General features: G+C 35.1%; 2 protein-coding genes across 3 annotated transcripts in view; one reads left to right on the top strand and one right to left on the bottom strand.

The window, feature by feature from the left end:
- The window catches only part of gtf3c5 (general transcription factor IIIC, polypeptide 5), a 678,526-nt gene that overhangs the window by 178,169 nt on the left and 476,037 nt on the right, over window positions 1-24,320 (bottom strand). The window lies entirely within an intron of this gene.
- ube2r2 (ubiquitin-conjugating enzyme E2R 2) lies at window positions 9,058-22,437 on the top strand. Of its 2 annotated transcripts, XM_073934469.1 has the most exons (7): window positions 9,058-9,539; window positions 9,600-9,755; window positions 11,391-11,591; window positions 15,558-15,644; window positions 15,755-15,852; window positions 17,466-17,600; window positions 19,318-22,437. In XM_073934469.1, exons 3-7 carry the CDS (start codon window positions 11,415-11,417, stop codon window positions 19,571-19,573), a joined length of 753 nt encoding a protein of 250 aa, XP_073790570.1. In that variant the 5' UTR covers window positions 9,058-9,539; window positions 9,600-9,755; window positions 11,391-11,414; the 3' UTR covers window positions 19,574-22,437. The 2 variants fall into 2 exon arrangements, with proteins under 2 accessions (XP_073790570.1, NP_001002600.1); NM_001002600.1 differs by lacking the exon at window positions 9,600-9,755 and having other exon boundaries at window positions 9,373-9,539; window positions 19,318-19,960.

The raw sequence follows: 24,320 nt of genomic DNA, 5'->3' as shown, positions 1-24,320 counted from the left end.
ACGTTACTTTCATTATTACTGTATAGTATTTTACAGTTATTAAATGTTATTTTATTTTATTTAATAGTGCTACTTTATAATGGGTAAAACTGTTCAAAAATTGCACAAATGTTATTTTAACTGTTCAAGAAATACAAGAAAAATAAAGAAACTGAAACTTTAACTTCACAATAAAGGTTTATTGTGTAAACCATGCTAAAACAGTAGCAATAAATAAATATAACAGAGCAACAGAACACTAATAAACAATTCATCATTAAAACCAGTCAACAATAATGCATCAAAAATTATTACAATTTTAAAAACAGGTGAAAATACTGCAACAAGACAGGAAATGATGAAGGCCAAATGATGTGGAAAGGGACAGTGAAAAAGGGTAGCAGCATGATGGTGATCCTGCAAAAATGACAAGCAAAATCAATCACTGGAGTAAAAACTAATCATCCCTCAAACCATTTAATTCATTCAGAAACGAAACACTGCACTGCTGTTATATATATATATATATATATATATATATATATATATATATATATATATATATATATATATATATATATATAAAACAGTTTTTAATTGTTTTGTTGGTGAAATACAGTTTGTTGTCAATTCACAATTACACTAACGTTAATGGGGAAAAGATCAGCGGGCATTGTTCTTGAAGATTGCTAGTCAGGTGTCCACACAGGTGTGTAAAAAATAAAGTCTCATCTTAACTTAGGCCCCGTTTACACTAGTGCGTATTAGTTTTAAAACGGCGTTTTAGAATGAAAACGATCCGCGTCCACACTCGCGTTTTACCCAGCGTTTCTGAACTGCTCTCCGTCCACACCAAAACGCTGAAAACGCACATCACGTGACCACACACACACACTTTGGCAATCGCTGGAGCCCATCTACCCAGATGAGAGCTCTGCTAGTCGGACTTCTCATCAAGCATCTCCCGCTGGATCTAATCTCACTATATTTATTAAACGTGATATTTCATTCATCTTGTTGTCTTTATCTAACGACATATTCCCTGACTTTGGTCACTGGAATCTATTACTTGTTCTCAGGTAACGTGTTTTGGCTGAGCGCAAAGATAAGTTAATGATTAATGTAAGCACGTAGCCTACATTCTGTATATTGACTCATCGCTTGCCTTTATTTCCTATAATGTATAAACTTATTGTATGTTATACTTTTATAATGGCCATTATCGATTATTAAAACTGATATTCAGCAAAAGAGAGGGTGTGTTTCGTATTTTCACTGAAATTGAAAGGAGGCAGTTGTTATCGGCTCCGTTTTGTTATAAATATGCACACAGTGAAGATGACGCTCATGCAGCACGACGCCTCAACATTTCTGCTGTCTGTTTAGTTGTTAATATTAAAATAAAAATAGGCAGTTCCTTATATCAAGTTTACATTTTATTGTTGAGAAAGTGAAACAACGTAGCCAAGGTGATGTGAATGAAGTTATAAAGTACACTGTTCCCTGTGAAGATTGACGCGTGTCCTCGGTATGTTTTCCATATCAAACTGAGAAGAAGAGATGCAGCCTTGATCAAACTTGCGAAGTCTGAACTTACACGGAGAAGATTCAGGACTGAACTGTGTGTTAGGCTACTTAATATTGAGGAAAAGCCCCAATCAGAGAGGCGAATGTCTGCAGCCCCGCCTCCGTTTTTAGATGTCTCCGTCTTTCCCCATCCACACTGAGACGGAGCTGCAGCGTTTTAGAATGAAAACGGCCTCTCCAGCGTTTTCGAAACGCTCCGTTTTCGGCGCTCGAGAACTCCGGCGTAGTGTGGACGGATGGCGTAACCGTAGCAAAACTTATGCGTTTTCAAACTAAAACGCATTAGTGTAAACGGGGCCTTAATGTCCGACTCTGTATAGCTCGAATATCTGATTCCATGATCACACTACTAGTGCTTCCACGGATTTAAGAGGGGTGAACACAGTTCATTCTGACTTTAAAAGGCTACATATTTAAAATTAAATAAATAAAATAATCTAATTTAAAGTGACTAATGTTAATTAAATACTTTTAGGCTTTTAACATGTATAAATCCACTTCTAACTTACAGACAAGATTGCGTTAGAGAACATGAAAGCTGTGGGTGATTTTTTTTTAAATAAGATACTGATAAAAGTTACTGATATTTGGTTTGCATAAAACAAAGTAATTACTAAGCATTAATTTTTGGCAAAATCTGCAGAGAGGCTCAGCGACACGAGGAAATGTGTTAAAGTTGAGTAGAGAACTAAAGAGCAGTCTAGCCTACTTCATGAAATACTTGTGGTAATATTCTGCTGTCAATTCGTATTACTGTATTTCAATATGCAGCAGTGATGGCATGTCAGCGAAACAAATAAACATTTTATCGAGTCATTTCATACAATTTATTTATTTATTTATTTTTTATACGAACACCTCTCCAGTGACATTTCCTCAAACTAAATCATCATGACGTTACTGTGCACAGCATCAGTAAAACGTTGAGAATAATTTAAATACTTAATTTATTAAAACAGTCACTGCTGATTAGAAACTAACATTAAAGCTAAGCTTACAGAAATCCTGTATGCATGACAATATAAAGATGTATTACTCACTGATGTCGAAGCACTTCCAGGTCATCAGAGATGTAGACAGGACAGAATGTGTGCTATCAAATGAGCTCTTGTGCAGCCTTTGTTGGACATCCAGGTAGTATGTTCACCCACACTGTAAAAAACAAAAACAGAAACAATTTATTAAAATGTGAGGGATAGTAAACATGTTTGGTCTACAGAGAGAAGAAAATGTTTACTTTAAGCATTGATCCTAATGAATCTATTTCTAAACTACATTTAACCTTATCACGGAAACAGCATTTTTGAGCTTTTAGACCAGGGGTGCTCAACCTTGTTTGCTATAAATTAGAATTAAAACAATAAATCTTTATGTCAAATAAAATACTTCAGATCTAAATAAAGTAGGTGATTTTACCTAAAGGTTCCTTCCCTCCAGTTAGTTTGGCTGCAAATCCCTCCACATCTGTGCTTTATTCGGTTCTTGTCTTAAGAGTAACTGGTGTCGCATTCCAGGTCTATCACAATCTGGGCTAGAAGGACAATATGACAAAAGACAACCACATATAAATAAAAGTCTCAGAATAAAATATTTAAAGGAATAGTTTACTATTTTGCCACTATTTACTCCACGTGTTTTAAACTAGTTTGAATTTCTGTTAAACACTAAAGCAGATATTTTTAAGAATGTTAGTAACCAGTAACTATTGACATTCATATTTGAACCAAATTTCTTTAAAAAATACGAGTTTGTGTTCAACGAAACAAAATAAATATATAACTATTTTGAAACAAGTGGAGGATGCCAAAGATGCTATTATTTTCATTTTTGGGTGAACTGTCCCTTCAATTCAAGTGTCAAGCAATAGTCATAAAAACTGATGTGTCGCTTGAGGAAAACTAAATCAAGTACCTTCTGTGAACAAGCAGAATCATTATGCCATTGTATTCAGTGATTCTCTTTTACATTTTCCCACTATAAAACGATAGCTTCAACATGCAATCCATGTTAAGACAAATGAATAGCATAAAATAACATATTGAACTAAACTTACAGTTTCCAGGCTCTTTGAAAAATAAAAATGCATACGCCCAGTAAAATTGCTAATAAACAAAGACAACAGTTATAGAAAAAAATGTTTGTCTAATATTTACTCAGCACTTGGTAGGCAAATAGCATAGCCGTGGCTGTTTTAACACCAGATTTTTTTTTTTATCTTAGGAACTGCTGGAAGAAGAAAAAGAGGTTGTACATGAAACTCCTCACAACAAATCTGTGAACAACTTGACATTTCAAAATCTAATCAAAATGAGGAAGACATCAACATTACCTTGAATAATCAAGTGAGGAGTGATTGGTAGCATCAGTTTTTCAACATCAATTACTGTAGCTGAAAAACAGATAAATATAATAAGAGTAAAATAAGACTTAACATTAATTAATCTAAATCTATGGTACAACGATACCAATCTGTTTGGGGTTAAAATGCATTTGTACACAAATCATTCCCTGACCCCATCAATTTCTCTTAGAATATAGGATGGATATATATATATATATATATATATATATATATATATATATATATATATATATATATATATATATATAGTGATAATGACTTTGGCTTATATCTGTGTACTCAGAACGTACACTCACCTCAGGTACACCTGAACACCAAAAATTAAATGTACAATTAATGACACACTATATATCAAGCTCATTAACATTATTGAGAAATAGACAATTAATATGTATTTTGTTAATATTAACGTTAGCTTAAAATAATTCAACTGCATTTAATTTTCAGCTCCATTTAATAAAACAGTTAAGACTCATTTCCTTATGAGTTTAGTTTAAATAACTAACTTACAGTTGAAAAATTTTACCATAATGATAGCTTAGTCGTAATGACTATGTGAAGACCAGAGCTTACCTTAACGGTAACGTTAAACGTTTAACTTTTCATGGTGACTTCGCCTTCATCTCAGTGTTGTGCTGAAATAGAGAATTCATTAATGCAGTTACAATAAGTTAAAGTTATGTTTTTCAGGTAACTTAACGTATGGTCAAAAACTCACTCAAGATAAACTCACTGTATCTAATACCTCGCAAACACTACAATGACCGCCTGGCGTCTGTTATTTCTTGTTTAAAATACCATTTGTTAACGGATAGCGTGACATAACATAACCTACAACTAGTCACTTTGTTAATTCTTTTAAATTACACACACAATACACAGAAATACTTATAAAACAATCCTTTAACGGACAGAATTTGACTTTAAAACACTTACCGAGGATGAATTCGCTGGATGAAAGACGACAGGTGAATTTCAAATTAGGAGAGCCGTTGCCTGCATGTCGAGTCGTGTCCGTTCGGTTCTATGAATCGGCTTCTTAGTGAACAGCAAAGAATCGAATCCGCCTAAAACCGATCCCTTTTTGTATATGATTCATTACTATTTCGTTATACTGCTTGGCCACACGCATTTATACACTAATTATACACTAATTGCATATTGCTGAATGTGCTTGTGAACACGTGTGATCAAATAATTCCCGAGCAAACGGTTCAATTCGGTTCAATACGATTCAGAGTCGCTCGAGTGCTGAACCGAACCAGTGCAAACGTGATATTGATTACAATATAGTAACATTGTTTTTTTTATTCACTTTACCAGCGAAATTATTACATATATCTGACCTTGACAATAAGAATAAAGTTCGTTTGAAGTGTTTTGAGAATTAATATTTTTATTTTTTTCTCCCAGAATTCATTTAACATCAACAAGCAAAGGGTAATGGCGGATGAGAAAGCCCAGCTAATATTATAAATATTGCGTTTAATATGTCACGAAATGAAATTTTAACAGTGTTTCATGCGAGAATGTAGTTCTTACAAACTCAAATCTGTGGTTTATTTATAGATATCATGTGTAAATGTTAAGCATGCTTTGCCGATAGCGGAGATTCTGACCTCCAGGGTGTCCATCATCACTCATGTATCCGGCGAAATGAAGTTATAATCGGCTAGACATGTGAGACTTGCCCCGGTCTTAGATGGCTCTATAATGAATGTGTTATGAAATTTAGTTTTAACCGTTTTTCATGCAGGAATGTAGTTGTTTTAAACTCAAGTCTGTGGTTTATTTATAGAGATGGAGCGTATTTTAAAATATTGTTTTGAAAATGCGGAGATGTGACCTCCATGGTGATGACGCGTGCCCAAACCTCATGAATCCGTCTAAAGCAGGCTGGTCATTCTGACATTTAAGCTGACTTTGGTTTCATGAATCAATTACTTTTGTTCCAGTTTACGATTTGGTTAAGCACAAAGTTATGTTGATTAAAAATGATTTAATATTTTCATGTTAACCTTATAAAATTAAGGTGCAGTACACCCAAAAATGGAAAACCAGGGGACAGTTTTATGCACTGAACAGTCTGAAGAAACTGGTTAGTTTATTTTTCTTCACAAAATACTTTGTCAAAAAATAAAATAAACATAATAATAATAATATAAAGTGTGTGTAGAGTTTTTCATGGTCATTTGCAGTACTGTATTTAGATGCACAGTAACTGATTTTTTTCCCAAAATTCATTGTAAAATCTGCAGTAGCATACTGTTAATCATGTTCACAGTATGGAAATGTTGAGAATACATTATCATGCTGTGAAAACAGCAATATATACAGTAACACACTGTGCACAGCTTATACAGTAAACAACTGTTGAGAAATGCAGTACAATACCGTGAAAACAACAGAAATCGTTTACAGTGTAGTCTAGATGTGTGTTTGCAAGCGCATCACTGATGTTTTTATTGGTCTCTCTCTTTTTGTATACTGTATTGTGCTGCTGGAAAGATTAATCAGTCAGTCAGTCAGTACATCCATCCATCCATCCATCCATCCATCCATCCATCCATCCATCCATCCATCCATCCATCCATCCATCCATCCATCCATCCATCCATCTATCTATCTATCTATCTATCTATCTATCTATCTATCTATCTATCTATCTATCTATCTATCTATCTATCTATCTATCTATCTATCTATCTATATATCTATCTATCTATCTATCTATCTATCTATCTATCTATCTATCTATCTATCTATCTATCAGTCTAACAAACAGGCTACAAATACTTTTATAATACAATTAAATACAACTTTGTTTTATTTTTTCTTAGTTTTGTATTAAGTTTTTTTTTTTTTTTTACTTTAAATGCTTTTAATAAATGCTTTTAATGCACGACTACACCAATGGGAAAAAATAATAGACCAGTTTCTGTGGATATTATGATTTATACTTTTTCTTCTGTAAACTACTGATGACTATATCTTTTAATATAATTTAAAGCAACTTGGTGTGTTTTTTCTGTTTTGTTTTTATTTTATTATTATTTTTTGTATTTACTTTTTAACTTTTCAAATGACCTTTTATAATAAAATTACTAAAAACAATTCAATTGTAATAAAAGTGGATGACGACACTACTGGAAAACAATAAGAGCCCAGTTTCTCTGGGTTTATTATTTATACTTTTTATTAAACAACTTTTTAATTAAACTACAGATCACATTACTCCAAATTTAAAATAAAAATACTGTTACTTACTTTTTTTGTATAAAATAACAAATAGGCTGATATTTTAGATATGCCTATTTTTTTATTTTTAAACGACACAAAACTTCAGAGAAGACCAGTTAGACCAGAATTAGACCAGTTCCAGACTGTCTTGTTCTAAAATAATGTTCTAAATGACAATGATTTTATTTGAAATTGGGAAGAAATGCTATCAGACTTTTCTCTAAACTGGAAAAAAAAATAGTAACACTTAAACACATACCTAAGCACAACTTATACAGAAAACTTTTTTCTTTTTGATCTGTTTCCCCCATATCTGTAAAAATATCTATCAGTCCAAGAGAGTTTTTCATTGTAATCTTTTTTTTTTTTACTTCAGCATTTTTTAAATAATTATTTTATTTAAATGATTCTTTATTAATTTTGTTATACTTTTTTTTTTTTTTACTTTATCTATAATATTGCTGCGCGATGAGGTGGTGCAGTGGGTAGCGCTGTCGCCTCACAGCAAAAAGGTCACTGGTTTGAGTCCCAGCTCGGTCAGTTGATGTTTTTGTGTGGAGTTTGCATGTTCTTCCCATGTTCGCGCGGTTTCCTCCGGGTTCTCTGGTTTCCCCCACAATCCATATAGGCTATAGGTGAACTGGGTAGGCTAAATTGTCTGTAGTGTTTGTGAATGAAAGTGTATGGAAAATGTCTTATTGCAATAATTGAAATTTTTTGACAGATATTGCGATTTCGATTTGATTTGCAATTTAACTTTTAGTCAAGTTTCAGCTCAGTAGTCTGTATTGTAGCTTTTTACTGCTACTGCTAGTGTTAATTTAAAAAAAAAAGTAACTTAAAATATTATAACTGATATTAGCAAACATCTCTGAAATTGTTCTTTGCTGTTGCTTATTGGAAGACTCTTTGTTTTTACCTCATCTAATTTCGTTTCTTATTGAATTTTTTTTCGTTATTAATGAAGGTCCACAAGGAACCAAGTTGCCTTTCATCGTTTGGGTTCATCACCTTCCAGTAGCTTAGTGGTTAGTGACTCACCTTTCACACCAGAGACCCGGGTTCTATCCCAGACTCTGACAGATGAAGAAGAAGACCAAGAGAAAGACCAGGATGGTGTCAAAGAACAAGACCAAGATAAAGATCAAAACAAAGACCAAGATAAAGACAAAGAAGACCATGAAGACCAAAATGGTGATGATCAAGAAGATATAGACAAAGACGATGACGACCAAAAACTAAGATGAAGATGAAATCTAAGACCAAGATGACTTCCAGGACAAACAAGAAGACAAAGAAGTCTACTAAGACCAAGTCCAAGATGGAATCAAAGAAGAAGTCCATGAGCAGACTACAACCAAGAAGATGACGACCAAGACCAAGAAGCTGACGAGGACCATTAGGACAAAGACAGGTCAGTTGGCATTTCTGTGTGGAGTTTGCATGTTCTCCCTGTATTCGCCAAAGTACAAACGGTTGCAACCTCTGATTAATAAAATGACTAAGCTGAAAAGAAAATGACTGAATTTTTTTTACTAAAAACTGTTCCTAATTTATGTCACCAAATATATTATTCCAAAGACCTATGCAAACAGGTAAAGAGATCTGATAACTATTAATACCAAAGCTGATATCTTTATTTGACATAAAACTGAGAAGAGTTTGGTCAACAAAAAGGTTTAGAATATAAAAATAACCTATAGGGTCAGATTTGACTAAATGTATAACACAATCAAGTATTACACCAAAACAATGGCATATTCTTTGGGGGAACTGGAAAAGGAAGCAGATTCACAACAAATATTTTTCGAACTTATTTACAGTTGCGCGTCTTACGTCATGACGCACACGCGCAGAGACGTGTACAGGCACGCTCCGTGATAACCGGAAGCATCAATAGAGGCGATTGAGAAACGGCGAGAGACATCATCACCTGTCGATTGCGTTCATGTATTTCTCCTGCGCTCCCATTAATCTCCATACACCACTTTCATAACACTCATACCCTGTCGTTTAGTCGCTGTCGAGTCGGTCAGGACGGTCAAAGCAAAATTGGGCAGTTTTAATTCTCTGCGCAAACGGGAGGGTTTTGAATGTGCGTTGAAGCCTCGCAGCAGAACAAATGTAAACAAGCAGCCGATCAGCTGTGCGGTTGAAGACGCGCAAAGACACGAAGTGATGACAGCGACCCGCACGGTTTGACAAACACCTTCTGCGTCCTCTAAAGCTAAATTGGACATTTATTTACATGCGGTAGAGCTTTTTTGGGGGGCGTTAGGGCAGTGTACGAGGACAACTCCCAACACATCGTCTTCCCCCTCCATTGCGGCTAGCAGCAAACAGAACGAACGAGTTGTCGCTGCTTATAAAGGTAATATATTTTGTTTGTTTTTAATTCAATTTGAATGCCGGATAACTTTACGCCTGACAGAAAAAGCAACAGGATTCGATAAATAACGGGCAAAAAAAGGCTAGCAGTCCCCCCTGGGGCCCAAGGAATAGATAAATATTAGCAACGTATTAATATTTACATGAAGCTGGAAGTTTAAAGGCACTCAGACGTCACATTTCCCGAGGAGCAGCTCAGGTAATTAATAGTGTATAGTTCTGTGTTCATTTATTCAAATGTTTTCAGTGGTTTTTAGTAGTAATGTAGTGCATTTTTCTGGTTCCAATAATGTTCTAATAGTTAATGTATTTCACTTGTAGAGCATTTATTAATAATCATTAGTTAATGCACTGTTCGTTAACACGAACTGATACAATACATCATAGTAAAATGTAACCATTTTTCATTTACCTTTATTTCTCAGCAGCAAAATATGAAAATGTTAATTACTTAAAGTGAATGTATAATAGTTTCTGGCTTTTATGGAATTTGCTTTATTCTATAAAAGCCTGATCACTTATTTCTTTCAGATTTCAAATACAAACATTGTCATTTTAGAGCATTGAAAAGTGCAATTGATCAGAATATCACATATTTAGTTTATGATAAAAAAAAATCAGGAGCATTCCACCAAATATTGATTATTATTTACAATGTTGGTGTTTAAAAATGAATAAACGACTGAACATTTGGTGCATTTTTGCTATTTTATGCAAAAACAATATAGAAATGTCATAAATAGTTTACAGAATAAAAAAGTTTTAGTCAAAACAATTAGTTAAAAAAATTCTCAATAATTTACAGAATAAAGCTAATTTTAGCCATATAAATTAGTTAATTAGTTAAATGCTTCCTTTAAATGGTTTGGTTTTATTATTGTTGTTCTTGTTACACTTATAATGATCACAAGTAAGGATCTTATAGTAAATGTAATTTAAGTACAGCATTTATTAATAGGTTAAGTTCAACATTTACTAATACATTATTAAAATCTAAATTTATTCTTGTTAGCATTAGTTTATGCACTAATATGTTAGTTGATGTGAAGAAATACAACAACATATAAGTGTTACAATTTTTTCATTCATTATGCAATTTATTCTCAACATCAAAATACGAACACGTTACTTTATTTTTAAGTGGATATATAATTTTTTTTTTCTGGTTTTATGTAATTCGTTTTAATCTATAAAAGCCTGGTAACATTTCAGATTTTAAATAAAAACACTCATTTTAGAGAACTGAAAAGTGCAATTGATCAGAATATCAGATATTTAATGTACTGTATGATGAAAAAAAAAATCAGGATCGTTCCACCAAAAATTGATTAGTAGTTACAATGTTTGGTGTTTAAAATGAATAAACATGACAGAAAATTTAGTGCATTTTGGCTATTTTATGCAAAAAAAAAAAAAAAAAAAAGAGTCATCAATAGTTTACAGAATAAATCACGTTTTAGTCATAAAATTTAATTTATAAATGTCAATTCATAGAAACTGAGAATTTTGTCACTTAATTTTCTCCACATCTAAATATGTACATACAAATATACATTTAAACACACTTAAAAACCTTAATACAATCTATGTCTGCAGTATACTTCTTTCTCAGCATGAAAATGGCCATAGAAGCTGGCATGGGCTTAAACACAACCAAGCAAACACACACACACTTAACTTTGAGCTTTTTAGTGGTAACAGCTCTGCTAATACCCATATGCATAAATTATAAGTGCTTCATGAAGAATATGTGAGCCATATGAATATGTAAGTCCCTGTCTTCAGAATGGTGTTGTACGAAAAAAAAAACCTACATGTTATGTTGAATCCATAGCACGGCTGAAGGATCAGGGCTGTTATGGCACACCAGCAGATGCCGAGCTCTCAGAAGGCTCTGATGCTGGAGCTGAAGTCCCTGCAGGAGGAGCCAGTGGAAGGTTTCCGCATCACTCTAGTGGAGGAGTCGGACCTCTACAACTGGGAAGTGGCTATCTTTGGTCCTCCAAACACACTTTATGAAGGCGGCTACTTCAAGGTAAACCTTGCGTCAAGTCAAATGATTTTTTAAGGTCTGCTTCCAGGATGTTGTGAATCAGATCAATAGTGTGTCTTTATGATTATATTGAACATTAAAGTGTATTGCACCCCATGTTTTGCGCAGTCATTATTTCCCCCCATCCCAGCCGGTATTGCGTTCCTTAAACTCTAGATCTCTATTTATAGTCTTGACGGATATTAATGACATCTCAATACGAGAGCTAAAAACAGAAGGACAGTGTGTTTGAGCAGTATTCCCCACAGTCACTTATTCTCCATGGTGTGTTATCAACCGCAATAATCAGTACTTCTACTGTGACACCAAAACAGAAGTCCTCAGCATTATTATATTTGTTTCACAATATACCACAGCTCACAGGCTTGGTGCTTTATGAAAATAAAAGTTTACCGTAGTAATTCAGTTTTAATGATTCAAACTAGTTTTAAAATCCAGCATTAAAGGACTGTTCACCCACATAACATTCTTTTCAGGAGAATATTAAAAAAGGTTTTTATAATATTAATAATAATTACTTACATTTATATAGCACTTTTCTGGACACTCGAATCTCTTTACACATTGGGGGAAATCTCCTTAGCTGCTTTTCCACTATGGTGCTGAATGGTTCTGTTTGTTGAAATCAGGGGTGTTCAAACTCGGTCCTAGGTCCAACCCCAATTAAAAACACCTGAACCAGCTAATCAAGCTTTTACTAGGTATACTAGAAACTTCCAGGGAGGTGTGTTGAAGGAAGTTGGAGCTAAACTTTGCAGGACACCAGCCTTTCTGGACTAAGTTTGGACACCCCTGGTTTAAATCTTCAATTCCGTGCCAATCCAGGGCATTCAACATGCAAAATGGTTTCATTTTCCACTGTGATGTTGATAGTGGACTTCTAATACAAATGTGCCAGTAGTTACCTTAGTAACACGAATGTAATGTAAACAGCGTTATGGACAATGCTTGGACATTTCTTTAGTTTATTATCTGGACATTACTTCATTGACTAACAAATATATAAATAAATGGTGCTCTTCTGTCTAGCCAGCTATGGAGAAACTGGCAGCCAGGCAACAGAGTGGCAACACCATGTGGATACTTGGTCTAGTAAGGTTCAACACAGTTGTCTAAGGCAGGGCTTGCTTCCCAAACTTCTCAGCCTGCGACCCCCAAAATAACAATGCCAGTGACTCATGACCCCCAATATCCTCTGAGGTGGTTATAAATATAGAAATCTTGCTTGCAGCGATGCAAACACACCAATGAGTCCAAGTCTATTCTTTGTTTAATTGTTTTTTAATGTATGTGAGTGCTGTAAATGTGCCAGAAGTAAACCTGGTGCCATAAAATCAATCTGCTGCATCTGACGCTGTTACTGTGTGTTTAATATAATGTTATCACCCCAAGGGTTGCAAACCAATAGGAAAATAAAAAAAATTAAAGGCTTTAACTATAAACTATTTTTATACTAACTAGGTTATGGCTTAAATATAGTAATTATAATGGTATAATAAAATTCATTTGATTTTTGGAAATCACCAAGCGACCATAAAGCTTCGGTTAACTTGAAAAAGCGACCACAAGTCCATCTTTAAGTCCACGTCCTACTTTAAAATTCTCATTAGTTGTTTTGAGAATACAAACACTGCGGCCACCTCAACATAAATTTCACCTCTGGTTTCATATGATTGGAGAATGGAAAAAGACTTGACTTAAGTAGCATTTTTGTCCACTCAGAGTTAACACGCATGGCAATGGCAAAAAGGCAAGGTGCATCAGTCAGTTAAAACACGAGGGGCACAGGATTCAACAGCAGCATCCAAACTGCTTGCTACGTTTGGTGTGATCAGGGCTTAACCATGCCTAGAATTTCCAGCCAAGATCTGTTTGTAATCGCGCTGTGCTAAACCAGACTCACGTGGAATCACAATCGTAACTGTACCTGAGTATTTTTAGAACGGTTCCTTTACCCAAAAATGTTAGTTTTGTAATTAATTACTCACCCACATGTCAATTTAATTTAGTGAGACCTCAATTAATTTTTCGAAATACCAATTAAGATATTTTAGATGAAATCCGAGAGCTCCCTCATCCTCCAAAGACAGCAAGAGTCTCAAGATGTTCAAACAAACCAAAAAATATTGCCAAATCATTCCACGTGATTTCAGCGGTTCAGCTGTAATCACACAAAGCTCCTAGAAGACTATTGTGCACCTAACAAAATGTAAAAACAACTTTGTTCAATTACGTTTTCATTAGGCTGAGTGTTCACTGCGGTCAGTTGATGTATTAGCAATAAGGTCAGCAACGTAACATGCCAGCATCACATTGCCTGTAGTAAACGTGCACTGTGACTTGATACAACTGAAGAGAGAACAGTCATTTCAACAGTTTTTATGATGCACAAAAATGTACTTGATGATTTACCTGATTACCGTACAGTTAAAAAAAAAAGGGTTTTTTTTGGACTATGAACATTTTGGGTCTTGCTGTCTATGGAGGATGAGAGAACTGAGATGTCAAATATTTTAATTAGGTTCTGACAATGAATGAAGGTCTCAGTAAATAGGAACGATATGAGAATGAATATGAGTAATGAATAAAGGCATCTTTACAAAGACAGCAAAGGTGACACAGAAGCCAAACCTGAATGTGGTTCAACATCAAGCTACTTAATTATTAATTTACATAGAGCAAACAGAGAGGCTTTGGGGCTGCCTTTAAATTCGCTGTGTAAAAATTAGTTTACAGATTTACATGTTTTGGGTGAACTAACCCTTTAATCAATGATGGCAAAACAAAATGAAGTCTGGCTACATTGAGATTTCCTGAGGCAAAACAAAACCTTTTCCATTGAAATTGCACCTTGGCATCAGAGAGTCATTCATAGATTAATTCACCATTGAGTTTTGATCCAAAAAGTAAAAAAACAAGGAACATTTTAAGTGTTCCCTTTAGAGGAACGGAAATTAAACACTTCATAAAGCACATCACCCCCCTCAAATGTTTTCAATATTCGCTTTCCATCTTCCATCATCATATAACTAAACAACTATGAACCAAAAGCATAGTCTTGGTCATATACTTATGGGATGCAACATGTTTCGAGTAAGATTAGGGTATCTTTGTGAACACCAGCTTGGGTTGCGCCCATTCAAACTCATAGCCATCAGGGCAGACATCAGCAAGATATTGTATCTTTGCCGGATAGCATGTATAATTTGTTATATTACAAATCATTTTCTTCTGGAGGAACTTTTTTCTAGCTTCAGAGATCTTGTTTTTCTCAGTGATTTCTAATGGTCACTAACGGAGGAAGTTGGATTAGAATAGGTTGTAGCTTTCTAAGACCGAATGCTTTGACTGAGGCTCAGATCCTCATTCAGGCTATCATGGTCGAGCAGATTCCGACTTGAAAGCAGGCCAGTTCATGTAGTCTGACACATAATCAGCACTCAACAGCAATGGCGAGAACTAATAGCAGGATTTTCACATGCTGAGAAGATTTGTCTAAGGTCGCCATTTACTCTACAAATGTTTCATTCCACTGCACTACTTTTCTATTGATTTTGCTATGTGAATGCACTAGGCTGAACTTTGGTGTGATTGCTTTTAAGCACCGTATATTTGAATAAGTGTGAATTACACTGGACTCTCTTAACCATTGCATTTGATATAACGCCAATTTACTTAAAAAAAAATCACTATTAAACTGAAGCATAATACATCAGCATTGTACTAAAGTGAGTTTGGCCCTTAATACAGCACTGCACTATCATCTCAAGCTCTATTTTGGCACCACATGGGAAACCTGATGAACTACAAGATGTTGAGATTCATAAATATTGTTTATATGAACCCTTTTAGTCCAATGTGCTTTCCATTTTGAGACCGATTTACAGCAGCTCATTTACTATCTATAAGCAAGCTAATAATAATTTTTCACTCTGTCTCTTTCCTCAGGCCCATATAAAGTTTCCTATCGACTACCCTTACTCTCCTCCGACCTTTCGGTTTCTCACCAAGATGTGGCATCCGAATATATATGAGGTGAATATGCTTGTTTGCCTAATGTACTTTTGAGAACTAAAGGATTACAATTAGACAAGGTATTGAAACAATGCTGCCATTGTTGCTCAATATACATCTCTCAAATCCAGAATGGCGATGTGTGTATTTCTATCCTCCATCCACCTGTTGATGACCCTCAGAGCGGAGAACTGCCCTCAGAGAGATGGAACCCCACACAGAATGTCAGGTAACAGGGTCAAAATACACATAATAACACTCAGTATGGAGCCAGATACATTTACAACACAATTAACATTTACAAAATTTGTACGTTTAAAACACGATAAACAAAAATAAAAATCAAATTTGTAAATTCAAAACACGATTCAAAAATACACAACTCCAATTCGTAATTCAAAACAATTAAAACTACCCAAATCCAATTTGTAAATTAAAAACACAATTTAAAAATACACAAATCCAGTTCGTAAATGCAAAATACAATACAAAAGTATGCAAATTCAATTTTAAAATTCAAAACACTATTCAAAGCTCCGCAAATCCTGTTTGTAAATTCAAAACACGATTCAAAAATACACAAATCCAATTGGTAAATTCAAAATACGATACAAAATTATGCAAATTCAATTCTAAAATTCAAAACACGATTTAAAAATACACATCCAGTTTGTAAATTCAAAATATGATACAAAATTATGCAAATTCAATTTGTAAATTCAAAACATAATTCAAAGGTACGGAAATCCAATTCGAAAATTCAAAACACGATTCAAAAATACAGAGCTGAAAAATGTCTGAGATATCTTATCAGTTGAATCACTTTCTAAATTTTATTTTTAGTTATTTTTTGGCCAGCTGATGAATAATAAAACAATTGGCAGCCAGTTGGAATACATCCTGCTTTATAGTTTGAGTATTTAAAGAAACAAAACTGCCGTGCACACTTATTATAAACTGAATGTTACTGTTTGTTGATTTAGATCCTTTTTATTATTTGCTGTTACAGTTATAGTCATGGATATTGTTATAAGTAATTGTAGAATTGTTTAATTGTACTTTTTAATTGTTTAATGAAATACTATCAAGCAGGGTAACTGTGTTCAACATTTTTATAAAAAATGAGAAATTCTTAAATATTATACAGTTGAAATAAAATTATTTGCCCTTGTAAGTTTTGATTTATTTTTCTACAAATGTTTAATAGAGCAAGAATTTTTTTCCACAGTATTTCCTATAATATTTTTTCCTCTTGAGAAAGTTTTATTTGTTTTATTTTGGCTAGAATAAAAGCAGTTTTTATTTAAAAATATATATATTATTGGCTTCCAAAAGCAATATTTTTTTTTGTCTACAGAACAAACTGTTAGGCAATGACTTGCCTAGTTAACCTAATTAACCTAGATAAGCCTAATTAATCTAGTTAAGCCTTTAAATGGCACTGTAAACTATAAAAAAAATGTACTGTCATCATGGCAAAGAGAAATCCGTTATTAAAACTATTGTTTAGAAATGTGTTGAAGAAAATCTTTCAATTGGAAAAAAAATATATACAGAGGGGCTCATAATTCTGACTATTTCTGAAGGATCATGTGGCGATAAAGACTGATGAAATTCAAGCCATGGCATCACAGAAATAGATGACTTTTTAAAAATAGTATTAAGTATTAAAAATAGGAAACTAGTTGTTTTAAATTGTAATAACGTCGCAAGTTTTTTATGTTCTGTATTTTAGTCAAATAAATGCAGCCATTTTTTAACTTTGTCCTTCAAAGATTAAAAAAATGGTACCAGTCTGTATCAAAATTGAACAACAATATAACTTGTTTTTTTTGTCTGTAGAACAATCCTGTTGAGCGTGATCTCGCTGCTAAATGAACCCAACACCTTTTCTCCTGCAAATGTGGACGCCTCAGTCATGTTTCGCAAGTGGAGGGACAGCAAAGGCAAGGACAAAGAATATGCAGAGATTATAAGGTACCACCATTTTATCTCTTAAATGACTTCCCTGAAAACACATACTCAGCTTTTTCTATCCAATTCTATTAAGTATAAGGGTTAGTCTCAATTTTTTTGAGCTACTGACATGAATGAGAAGTCAAAATGAGTGGTTTGTTAAGGAGCTAAAATAATCAAGCTTAGAATTGTTTCATGCTGGGCAACAAAATGCCAAAAATGACTTAAACCACTGACATTGACTGAGATCTAGATTAAACATTGGCTACAGCCACACTCTGGCCCCAAACGCTTCCATTGCACCATCCCACCAATGTTTAGGACACACTGCTCTCTGAGCATGTCTTTCTTTCCCTTGGGCAAGTAAACATTAGCAGAAATGTTGAACTTTTCCCTTATTGACATTCTTTTCTAACAAAACAGATCCCTCAGCAGAAAACATGATTTGCTTGTTCTCAGGGGGGAAAAGTGTTGAAAATATTCTCTTGGTGTCAGCAAGATTGAAACTGTTTTTAAAATAAGCCGCACCAAGGATGCATTTATTTGATCAAAAATAAAGCATGAAGTGTAATGATGAACAAAAGTAATAAAAATAGTAGTAAAAAAACAGCATTTGTTAGTTATAAGTAGTTGTGAACTTCATAAACATCTTTGTGACGTTTTTTCATTTATTTAATGTATTTTCATAAAGATCATCAACCAATAAAAGGCTGTTGTCATGGCTTTTGCATGGCTACGGTAGTTAAAGAAACTCTGTTATAAGAACAAGCTACTGTACCATGCCTGCTACTGAAATAAATTTCCCCCATTTTCCTTGTTGCATTTGTAAACAGCAACAGGTAAATGTCATTACATTGGCCTTTTTAATTTGCAAGCCTTGTAACGCTTTACAATACTGTGGTGATGTTTCATATGGCGTCTGTAGGTCCTATTATGCAGGATTAGACTCTACTCTGATGTGTGTAATTTAGGTTCCCCAATATTCCTTTTCCACCAGCATGAACCAGGGGCTAGTTCAGAGCTAGTGCTATTGCTAGTTCTGTGTTGAACTAGCAAGAGGTAGAGAGTCTTGTACAAAGTCACTTACACTATGCCATCCGAACCGTGCCCAGGTGCGTTTCCAGTTTGTTTGACAAGTGTGAGCGCTACGAATCGGGTGCACTTCAGTTGGCCGGCTCGAATGGGCTTTGGTGCGGTACGCTTGTAGTGTGAGCCTGAAACGGAAGACGCGATGTCACTTTTAAGAGACTGTGTCATATGGATTTATGAATCATTCTTACTTTTCAATGAACCCAAACTGACATAGTTTATTAAAGACGTAAACCCCTCCTTGCACGTCAGCTGCACCTTCAGCAAACCTCCTAATATGTTTTGCACGGTGACTTTCATGAGCGTCAAAAGTTGTGGATCTGTTGGGGAAAATATTTGACTATGTGTCACTGCATCCCAAACGACTAAACTAAATACGATATATAAACTATATACGATATAGGTAAAGCACTCTCCACTGTGCTGAGAGAGAATTCTTCTCTTCCTGTTAAACTTCAAATCGTGAATACGATTCGATTAATCGCACTAGCCCTAGTTACAATAAAAATACATATTATTTGTATGCACTTTTCCTAGATACAGTACATGCAACTGAAAGCGCTTTACAAACAAGTATTTAAAAAAAACAACATTAATTGTTTAAGCCGAACAGATTTGCTGACGCTATATATGTTTACGTTGTGTACAGGAAGCAGGTGGTGTCCACTAAGGCAGATGCCGAACGAGATGGGGTAAAAGTGCCGACAACGCTAGCGGAGTACTGCATCCAGACCAAAGTGCCTTCCCACGGCAGTACATCTGACCTGCTCTACGATGATCTGTACGATGACGACATAGAGGAGGATGATGACGATGAGGACGAGGCAGAAGCCGGAGGGATTAGCAGCGAAATGGCAGGGGACTGCTTTGGCGACGAAGAAGACTCTGGCAACGAGGAGTCTTGACCTCCTTCCCTATGTTTCTGTGACATTGACCTTCACCCACTCGCTATTCTTTACCCCGACGGCCTCATGTTTCAGATGCTCTTTCTCTGTGCTGAAAGCTTTCGTTTAGTTTTTTTCACTGTTCACTCCAAATCTCATAACTTCAGATGTGTGGCTTTACAGAACCTCCCCGTTCCTCAGTAAAGTACACTATGGGTTCATAAAAGTAGTCATTTGAATATGTTCACATCCCACCTTCTCCTGCCTTTTAACCTCAGGGCTTTTGGATATTGAGAGCTTGTCACATCCCCGTGAACATTGTTCATTTCAAAATTTTCTTTATAACAACCCTATTGTAAGGGCTAATTTCCTCTAAAATTAAATTCTGTTATGATTCATTCACCTTCACATGGTTCCAAACCTGTAGAAGTGTCTTTAATGAAAAAAAAAAAGTGCTTCTCCATAGATTATAGCTAGATTACCCCTCCATTCAAAATAACCACTACATTGTAGGTGGGAAAAAAAGTCAATAAAAAAAGGTAGAGCTGGGCCGATAAATTATATTATATTGAATCACGATAAAATTTGTCATTAGCAATAAGCTCTGGACTTTTTGTCTCTATAATGATCGAAGCGCCAATCACTAAGAGCCAGTGCAACAATGGGAATCTAAAAGTGTGTTGATATTAGAGACGTATAGAAAATTTATCCGTCAACAATACGTTAAGCCATTTAATGGACCCACACATTTTTCTGGCTTCAGTCATTGTTGGGATACTCTATTAAATCTGGAAGCATAAACAACTCTAAATATATATCATTATCGTTCAATATGGAAGCCCGAAAAAAAGTGTAGTATGTCTCAATTGACAGTATTCATAAAACAACAAACCATACAAATGAACTGCAACACATTCCAAAGTGTAAATATGATAGACTGGCAGATGTGTATTCACAACTATAATCCTAAGTATAGTCACTCACAATGGATTTATTCACCCCTAGCATTAACATGTTTTTTGTGAATCCAATCACAAGTGGATCATGCTAAAACAGAGGTAAATTAAGACTGAAATGTACTGAGCTTGTAGACCAGGGGTGTCTGAAGTTGAAAACAAATTCGATTGAAATGTTTGTGGTGTAAAAGCTCATGTGTTCAAACAGCCACAAAAGACTACATACTCATAACCTACTAAACCAACGATTGAACGTTATAGGATGTGTTGAGAGATAACTTGCATCATGCATTACACAAAGTGATGTGAAGTAGAGCATACCAAAACAAGAGTAGAAGGTAACAGTGACATGTTTTAAATGGCCAATTGAGAACTGGAACCCCTGAAATTTTCAGTGATGTCTTTTATAACCAAATACAGTTTGGTAGTTTAAATCAAAGACACCGTACAGGATTGGAAATGAAATAAGGGTGAGTAAATTATGATAAAATTTAAATTTTTGAGATAACCCTTCAACCCACCCATGGGCTACTTATGTCTGGTAAAACCATCAACAAACGAATGTTTTCTGTTTGTTCCTGAACGTTCACATATGGACAGTTTCTTCAAAGCGTTATAGGGCTTCTATGTATCCACAAGAAAGGAAAGTATTCAAAGCTGGGAAAACGAGAGACTGAACAGACTCTTTCTCATAAAAACGAAGCGTCAGCCATCCTCATCAGCCAGGTCACCTTCGCCACAGCTAACTCTACATACATCCCCAAATCACTTGAGCTTTTCTGAGCCATTAAATCACAGTGTCAGATTATATGGCACATGAAGGTGCTTTCAAGTGCTCAGCATTTAAACGACTTCCAGCACACCATCGTTTCTCTAATTCAGGATTGATTTAACCCTGAAAGTTCGATCAACTGATTTCTGGCTGTAGGAAATCACGCATTTAGGCTTTTAAAAACACACATACTATTGGTAAGTGATCACGTACGAGTGCCCGAGCAGCTGTACCAAACCATTTCCTCACAGAGTTTATCAAGTACGGGGTTTGAGCTCAGTGACTGCTGAGGACATTTTGCTCATCATCATGAGCCCTCTCATCCCTGGGTTTTTTTCTTTTGCATTTGCGACTTGCCACGGTGGGCCGTAGCTTTCAAAAGCATGCTTGTGTGTTTTCTGTGTTTTCTATCAATCATTGAGGCACTGAGGTCACATTAATGAGGGCGGAAGACGTTTATGCACACGGGGTCTCAGGTACATCTTTATTCCTGCAAACCAGCCAAGGACACCTGATTCCCAATCCTCCAAATCCCCTCCAAAAAGGAGCGTCGATGCGAGGACCGCGAGGGAAACGGTGCTTTCGTTTTTCTGCCGAGCATCAAGAACTCGTTGAACTACTAAAACAATCGTTCCTGATTTAATCGCTCTGGCCTACGAGCTCAGAGACGCGAACTGATTAAAACAGACTGGATCTTTCACATTCAGCAAGAGACTCGGTGTATAACACCCCTGTGCACAGCAAAACTAAAAGTTCATTTCGAAAAAACAAGTGTTGTGACATTAGTCGACAGTGAATTTGTCTTGAAGGACTTTATTATTTGTGTCACGAGTGTGTTTTTAATGTTCCATTATTATTTTTTTTCGCCATATACTTTTGTTTGGCAGGAGTTGTGGTCCTTGGTCAGATCAAAAACAACCGAAGTCATTATTTGCTCTAAGTTCAATGCATTTCCTTTTTCTTGTGATGATGTTAAAGGGAATACCATTCAGAATACTCACTTGAGGAGCTTTGAGGTTGGGGGTGGTGGGGGGGATCGTCCGGATTGATCGTTTTAAGACTGTGCTTGTATGATCACAATACAATTCATTTTTTGTTTGAGTGTATGTACAGGAGCTAATGCTCCTTAGCAATTAAACCATTAGACAACACATAAAGAGGTGCTTTTTAGTTCGTGATGGGGTTGTCGGCTACTAAAACAGTAGTCAACATTTGAAGTGGATCAAAAGATGTTTGCAAAATTGTGCCAAGACAATAGGTGTTGTTCAGTAATTTTAGGACAACTTTGGGGGGTGAGATCCACTTCAAATGTTGATTACTGAATACACACACACCTTTTATGCAGGACTATGAAACCAAAAATCACTAAATTAAATGCGAGAAAAACACAAAAGATACTAATTTTTAACTAAAAATAATATTAAAATGAAATATGATTTGTCGAAATGACTAAAAAGCCATAAATACAGTCACTAGTAATACAATTTAATAGTTTATCACTTAACCAGTGACTGTTTACATGGACATCAGTAATCAAATGATTTACCTTAATCTGAATAAGACAATAATATGATTATTGGTGTTTACATGAGTTGCTTTTTGAATGTTCTCTTCATGATCCTGCTTTATCTTTTAGAGAATAATTTGATTAACGTCATTGCGCCCCCAGGATATCCACATTTCCACTAGAGTTTCATGTAATTTCGAGTGTTTTATTTATAGTTTGTTGACTTTAACTGCAGTTTGGCATTTTCACTTTTTGTTCAGGAGCATTTCATGCATGCCCCTCATGACGAACGAGATATTGGATGCATTGAACTGCTGGAAGAGTGTTGTTTTAATAGAATTTGATACTACATGCCGTATGGGGGAAAAAACCCTCCGCATTTCACGATGCAGGTGTCTGTTGTGCTTCACTGACATAATAGGTGCAGAGAATACTGTCAAACAGATGTGTGTATAGAACATTTTGCAGCAAAATCCTACATGACAGTAATAGTTTGAATAAGTTGTCAGTGAGTATGTTTACATGGACACCAATAATCTGATTTTAATTCGTTTAAGACAATACTTTGATTAAGAGTCTACCATGTAAACAGCGATTTTTGATTAATCTGATTAAGGTCATAATCGAACTAAACTACAATCATAATAAGACATGTGGAGTATGCCGATTTTAGTGGCATTATTGAAGTGCAGTACACATGTAAACACCTTAAACCAGGGGTGTCAAACTCAATTCCTGGAGGTCCGCAGCCCTGGACAGTTTAGTTCCAACACACGTACCTGTAGGATTCAAACAAGCCTGAAGGACTCAATTAGTTTGATCAGGTGTGTTTAATTAGGGTTGGAACTAAACTGTTCAGAGCTGCGGCCCTTTTGGAACTGAGTTTGACATCCCTGCCTTAAACTATTACCATCGTGTAAGACTTCAAATTCCATTAAAACTACTCTTCCAGCAGTTCATATTCACGGCGGGATGCATGAAATGCTTCAGAAAGAAAGTGAAAGCGCTAAACAGTTTAAGTTGACATTTATGTAACTCATGTAAACACCTTAATCATATTATTGTCTCATCCAGATTAGGGTAAATAATTTGATTACTGAAGTCCATGTAAACAAAGTCTGTGTCATGTCTGTACTGCACTTCAATAATGTGACTAAAATCGGCATATTCCACATATCTTAGTTAGATTTCTCTTAAGCTTGATTATGACCTTAATCGGATTAAATGTATCAAAAATCTTTGTTTACATGTTAGACTCTTAATCAGAGTATTGTCTTAATCAGATTATTGGTGTCCATGCAAAAGGACTCAATGACTTGGACATCAGTAATCAAATTGTTTGCTTTAATCTAAATAAGACAATAATAAGATTAAGGTGTTTACATGAGTTGCTTTTGAGTGTTAACTTTGATGATCCCGTTTTACATGTTATTGCGCATAATTCGATTATCGTTATTGCGTCACTGCGCTATCGGCATTTCCTCTGGAGTTTTATATATTTTCGAGTGTTTCATTTTTAATTTGTTGACTTTA

This window comes from Danio rerio, chromosome 21, assembly GCF_049306965.1.
Source record: "Danio rerio strain Tuebingen ecotype United States chromosome 21, GRCz12tu, whole genome shotgun sequence".
Lineage (NCBI taxonomy): Eukaryota > Metazoa > Chordata > Actinopteri > Cypriniformes > Danionidae > Danio > Danio rerio.
Note: the sequence above shows the minus strand (reverse complement) of the source record. Positions and strands in the feature narration are given on the sequence as shown.

Bases quoted from the DNA above. Each gene is read 5' to 3' on its own strand.
- ube2r2 (XM_073934469.1), top strand. From the start codon at position 11,415: ATGGCACACCAGCAGATGCCGAGCTCTCAGAAGGCTCTGATGCTGGAG. The intron at 11,592-15,557 runs GTAAACCTTGCG...CTCTTTCCTCAG, and splicing joins ATGAAGGCGGCTACTTCAAG to GCCCATATAAAGTTTCCTAT. The intron at 15,853-17,465 runs GTAACAGGGTCA...TTTTGTCTGTAG, and splicing joins AACCCCACACAGAATGTCAG to AACAATCCTGTTGAGCGTGA.